Below are 5,385 nucleotides of genomic sequence, written 5' to 3'. Positions count from 1 at the left end.
AACAAACACATGAAAAGATGCTCAACATCACTCATTATTAGAGAAATGCAAATCAAAACCACAATGAGGTACCACTTCACACCAGTCAGAATGGCTGCGATCCAAAAATCTGCAAGCAATAAATGCTGGAGAGGGTGTGGAGAAAAGGGAACCCTCCTACACTGTTGGTGGGAATGCAAACTAGTACAGCCACTATGGAGAACAGTGTGGAGATTCCTTAAAAAATTGCAAATAGAACTACCTTATGACCCAGCAATCCCACTTCTGGGCATACACACGGAGGAAACCAGAATTGAAAGAGACACATGTACCCCAATGTTCATCGCAGCACTGTTTATAATAGCCAGGACATGGAAACAACCTAGATGTCCATCAGCAGATGAATGGATAAGAAAGCTGTGGTACATATACACAATGGAGTATTACTCAGCCATTAAAAAGAATTCATTTGAATCAGTTCTGATGAGATGGATGAAACTGGAGCCAATTATACAGAGTGAAGTAAGCCAGAAAGAAAAACACCAATACAGTATACTAACACATATATATGGAATTTAGGAAGATGGCAATGACGACCCTGTATGCAAGACAGGAAAAAAGACACAGATGTGTATAATGGACTTTTGGACTCAGAGGGAGAGGGAGAGGGTGGGACGATTTGGGAGAATGGGAATTCTAACATGTATACTGTCTTGTAAGAATTGAATCGCCAGTCCATGTCTGACGTAGGGTGCAGCTTGCTTGGGGCAGGTGCATGGGGATGACCCAGAGAGATGTTGTGGGGAGGGAGGTGGGAGGGGGGTTCATGTTTGGGAACGCATGTAAGAAAAAAAAATAATAATAAATAAACATAAAATAAACGTAAAAAAAAAAAAAAGGAAAAAATAAAAATAAAAAAATAAAAGACACATGTACTCCAACGTTCATTGCAGCACTATTTACATTAGCCAGAACTTGGAAGCAACCTAGATGTCCACTGACAGATGAACGGATTAAGAAGCTAAGGTACATGTACATAGTGAAATATTTTCTACCATTTAAAAGAACGAATTTAAATTGGTGGTAATGAAGTGGATGAACCTAGAGCCTGTTATACAGCGTGAAGTAAATCAGAAAGAGAAAGACAAATATCATATTAAGGCATGCATATAGAATTTACATGCAAATTAGAATTTGCAGGGAAGGAACAAAGATGTAGATGTGGAGAACAAACTTGTGAATACAGTTGGGGAAGAAGAGAATGGGTTGACTAGGGAAAGTACCGCTGACGTATATACACTATCACATGTAAAATAGTTGGTGGGAAATTGCTGTATAATCCAGGGAGCCCTGACTGGTGCTCTGTGATTACCTACAGGGCTGGTATAGGGAGAGTGGAGGGAGGGTAAAGAGGGATGGGATATATGTACAATTATGGCTGATTCTCGTTGTTGTACTGCAGAAATCCACACACATTGTAAAGCAAATTTCCTCCAATTAAAAATTAAATTTTAAAAAAGTCTAGAATAAAAGACAAAGGGCATAATAAAATGATAAAGGGATCAGCATGAACAGAGTATATAGCATTCATTAAAATGTAAAACCTAATATAGGAGCAAATATTGTTATTGTTGTTCAGCATGAGGTACAGCACATCATAACATAGTCAATGTTGTATAATAACTTTAAAAGGAATATAGTCTAAGAAAATATTGAATTGCTATGTTGTTCACCTGAAACATAATAGTATAAATCAATTGTAACTGAATTTTTAAAGATACTATTTTAAATTCTTCATTAATCTTCTATAGTATGAATTTCCAGAGAAGGCAACCCACTCCAGTACTCTTGCCTGGAAAATCGCATGGATTCAGGAGCCTGGTAGGCTGCAGTCCAGGGGGTTGCTGACCCCATGGTCGCGGAGAGTCGGACACTACTGAGCAACTTCACTTTCACTTTTCACCTTCATGCATTGGAGAAGGAAATGGCAACCCTCTCCAGTGTTCTTGCCTGGAGAATCCCAGGGATGGGGGAGCCTGGTAGGCTGCCATCTATGGGGTCGCACAGAGTCGGACACGACTGAAGTGACGCAGCAGCAGCAGCAGTATGAATTTCATCTTGAATGAATTAGTGTTTATTGGGCTTATGTTCCTGATTCTTGTTTGCTTTGGGGCTAATTTTCAAGGGGAGATATATATTTTTTAATTTTATTATTATTCTTATATCTCTCTGGAGAAGGAAATTGCAACCCACTCCAGTACTCTCACCTGGGCAATCCCATGGACAGAGGATCCTGGTGAGCTACAGTCCATGGGGTCACAAAGGGTCAGACATGACTGAGCACGCATGCACGCACACACTTGTCTCTCTCAGCGTGTCTCTGTAAAAAATGTGTGCCAATCTCCCTTCTGTATTCCAAAGTTGGTGAAGAGCTCTTTCCAGGCTTCTGATGCCATATCCTTAAGCATGTTCTAAAGTGAGTCTTCACAGATGTTGCCCTCATTGTGTGGGCTCTATAGTAGAGCTAATTATCTGCTCACCTGGAGATCTTGAGTTATCCTAGCAGGCATTGTAGACAGGCTGAGTTGCAAAAGTCCTTCTTTTCCTGTCTAGCATCCTGCTGTGCACACCTGTCTTTTCTTTAACACCTTTCTCTACTATCTTGTTTCCTGCTCAGTGTGTGGAGTGCTGTCCTCTAGGTTCCCATGACCCAGCTGTGATGCTCATCCATGGTTGCTCCTTCCGCTTACACCAACTTTCACTTACTCTCCTTTCCAACTCAAAACTTACCCACAGCATGGGCAGAAGAGCTGCCAACTGGGTTTTGTCTAGGAGTGGGTGTTCCATTTAGCCTGTTTCCACTCTGGTTCTCTCTGATTAACACCTCCTTTCTGAACCTGTGGTCATTTGAGTTTGTAATTCTTGCATTTAACCTAAGGTCTTTCCATGATTTAATTTCTTGCTTCTCTTCACATCAACCATAAAAGAAGCCCCTCCTAATGCCCACATGCCGTGAGTGCATGTACATGATGATATTTTGCCCTCTCAGCTTTAAATCACCCTTATTCCTGAGTCATGGTTCAGTTTCGCAGAAGTAGACTGCGATATGCTTTGCAAGCAAAAAGTTTATTAGAGAATGCTCTCAGAATTAAAAATTCTGGTGAAAGAAGAGGGTTAAGGAAGAAAAGTTGGATGCAAGAAGAAGTCATCTGCAGTTCCTCAGATGATCCTATGGGGAGACTGAATTTGGGGAGCTCTGGAGCTCGATTGTCCCTTCAGGGTCAAACTGAGACAAGGCAGTCAGGCATTTATATCCTATATTACCAGTCATGAGATTCAGACAGCTCTCCAAGGAGAACCATGGCCTTCAGCAAGGTGCCTCTCCTTGGCGTGCACAATTCCTTGAGAGGAACACAGCTGAGAGTGGTCATCTGCCCACTCTCCCAGCACCTGAGGGGTGAAGGATCTGTGTCTTCTAGTCTTTATAATCCCAAAAGCTCTTACATTGCCTATACTCAGCATGGACAGGATTTATTGAATTAATGTGCTAATCTGGTTACTTCTGGTCAGAGAATGACTTTTATTTTCAGTGGGGCATGTTCATATCTCTTTCAATCAAACTACATTTGAGTAAGCCAGGTTCCCAGGGCCCAGAGCTGTATAAGCGGTGGCAGTGCCATGCTACTTCTGTCCCCCACCACATGGACACCTCTCCAGGAGTTTCTTGAGAGCACCAGCCACTTCCTTGTTCCTCAGGCTGTAGATGAGTGGGTTGAGCATAGGGGTAATCATGGTATAGAAGGCTGAGACCACCTTGTCCTGCTTGGAGGAGTGGTAGGTCTGGGGCCGCATGTAAGCAATCATGGCAGCCCCGTAGAAGAGAGAGACAACTGCCATGTGGGAGGAACAGGTAGCAAAGGCCTTTTTCCGACCTTCAGCAGAACGCATGCGGAGCACAGTTACAAAGATCAGCAGGTAGGAGACAGAGATGACACAGAAGGGCAGGAGCAGCATGAGGATGCAGCACACATAGATCAAAGCCTCATAAATGGATGTGTCTGCACAGGCCAGCTTAAGCACTGCAGGGATGTCACAGAAGAAGTGGTCAATCTCCTGAGAGCCACAGTAGGGAAAGCTCAGGGTATAGATGGCCTGAAACAACCCATCCACCAGGCCAAAGAGCCAAGATCCTGCCACCATGAGCCAGCAGACACGGCGGCTCATGACCACTGAGTACCTCAGTGGGTTGCTGATGGCCACATAGCGATCATAGGCCATGAAAGCCAGCAGGAAGCACTCATCCCCCAGGAGGGTGAGAAAGAAGAGGATCTGGAACCCACAGCCTGTGAAGGAGATGGAGCCATGGCCCAAGAGGTAGTCGATGGCCATGCGTGGTACAATGGTGGAGATGAGTATGAGGTCCATGAGTGACAGCCAGCCGAGGAAGAAGTACATGGGACTGTGTAGACGGGAGTCAGTGTTGATGAGGAGGATCATGAGCCCGTTGCCAGAGAGGGCCACCAGAAACATGACCATGATGGTGGAGAAGAGGAGGAGGTGCAGTGGTGTGTGGTTGAAGAGGCCCAGGAGGATGAAGTGGGAGATACGAGTCTGATTTTTCATCAAGGCCATTGTTGCTGCAGAGGGATGCACCAGACAGAGGGTTGTGATCTGAAAGCAGGAGGTTTATATTCAATGCCATATTACTAAAGTCATTAACATTTTTCACAAAACTTTTCCCTCTTTATATGTTACCTGGCTAAGAGTAACAGACATGTTCTCTCAAGAGAAAGAATGCTAATGAACATGCAGGCTGCTGTTGTTTTAGCTTCTAGGTCTTTCTGCACATAACTGAAAAGCAAATGTTAAGCCATTTTTACTAAAACGGACACTGCTTCTACCTTTGGTAGGCTGGATCTGTCTCTAGCCCACATAGTTGCTTCTCCTGAAGCTCAGTAAAAGATTTGCTTTTTCAGGGAAAAACTACCAAAGCAGAAAAGACATTTACCAACTTTGTGACCTAGTCACTTAATACCCTTTCTGAACCTGTTCTCTCATCTTAAATTGGGATAATAACTGTCTTGTCAAGTGATAGTAAAGATTGAAAGTAACAGCTTAATCAATGCCTGCTGCTGGTAAGTCGCTTCAGTCATGTCCGATCCTGTGCAATCCCGTAGACAGCAGCCCACCAGACTCCTCTGTCCCTAGGATTCTCCAGGCAAGAACACTGGAGTGGGTTGCCATTTCCTTCTCCAATGCATGAGAGTGAAAACTGAAAGTGAAGTCGTTCAATCGTGTCTGACTCTTCGTGACCCCATGGACTACAGCCCACCAGGCTCCTCCGTCCAAGGGATTTTCCAGGCAAGAGTACTGGAGCGAGGTGCCATTGCCTTCTCCAATCAATGC

General features: G+C 44.0%; 1 protein-coding gene across 1 annotated transcript; it reads right to left on the bottom strand.

Moving 5' to 3' along the window:
- LOC102183144 (olfactory receptor 56-like) lies at positions 3,661 to 4,797 on the bottom strand. The gene has a single exon (XM_005682825.2). It carries the CDS (start codon positions 4,609 to 4,611, stop codon positions 3,661 to 3,663), a length of 951 nt encoding a protein of 316 aa, XP_005682882.2. The 5' UTR covers positions 4,612 to 4,797.

This window comes from Capra hircus, chromosome 7 (genome assembly GCF_001704415.2).
Source record: "Capra hircus breed San Clemente chromosome 7, ASM170441v1, whole genome shotgun sequence".
NCBI classification, from domain to species: Eukaryota; Metazoa; Chordata; class Mammalia; order Artiodactyla; family Bovidae; genus Capra; species Capra hircus.
The sequence above is the reverse complement of the archived record's forward strand: the minus strand, read 5'-3'. Positions and strand labels throughout refer to the sequence as shown.

Coding starts and splice junctions, on each gene's coding strand:
- LOC102183144 (XM_005682825.2), bottom strand. CDS start 4,611: ATGGCCTTGATGAAAAATCAGACTCGTATCTCCCACTTCATCCTCCTG.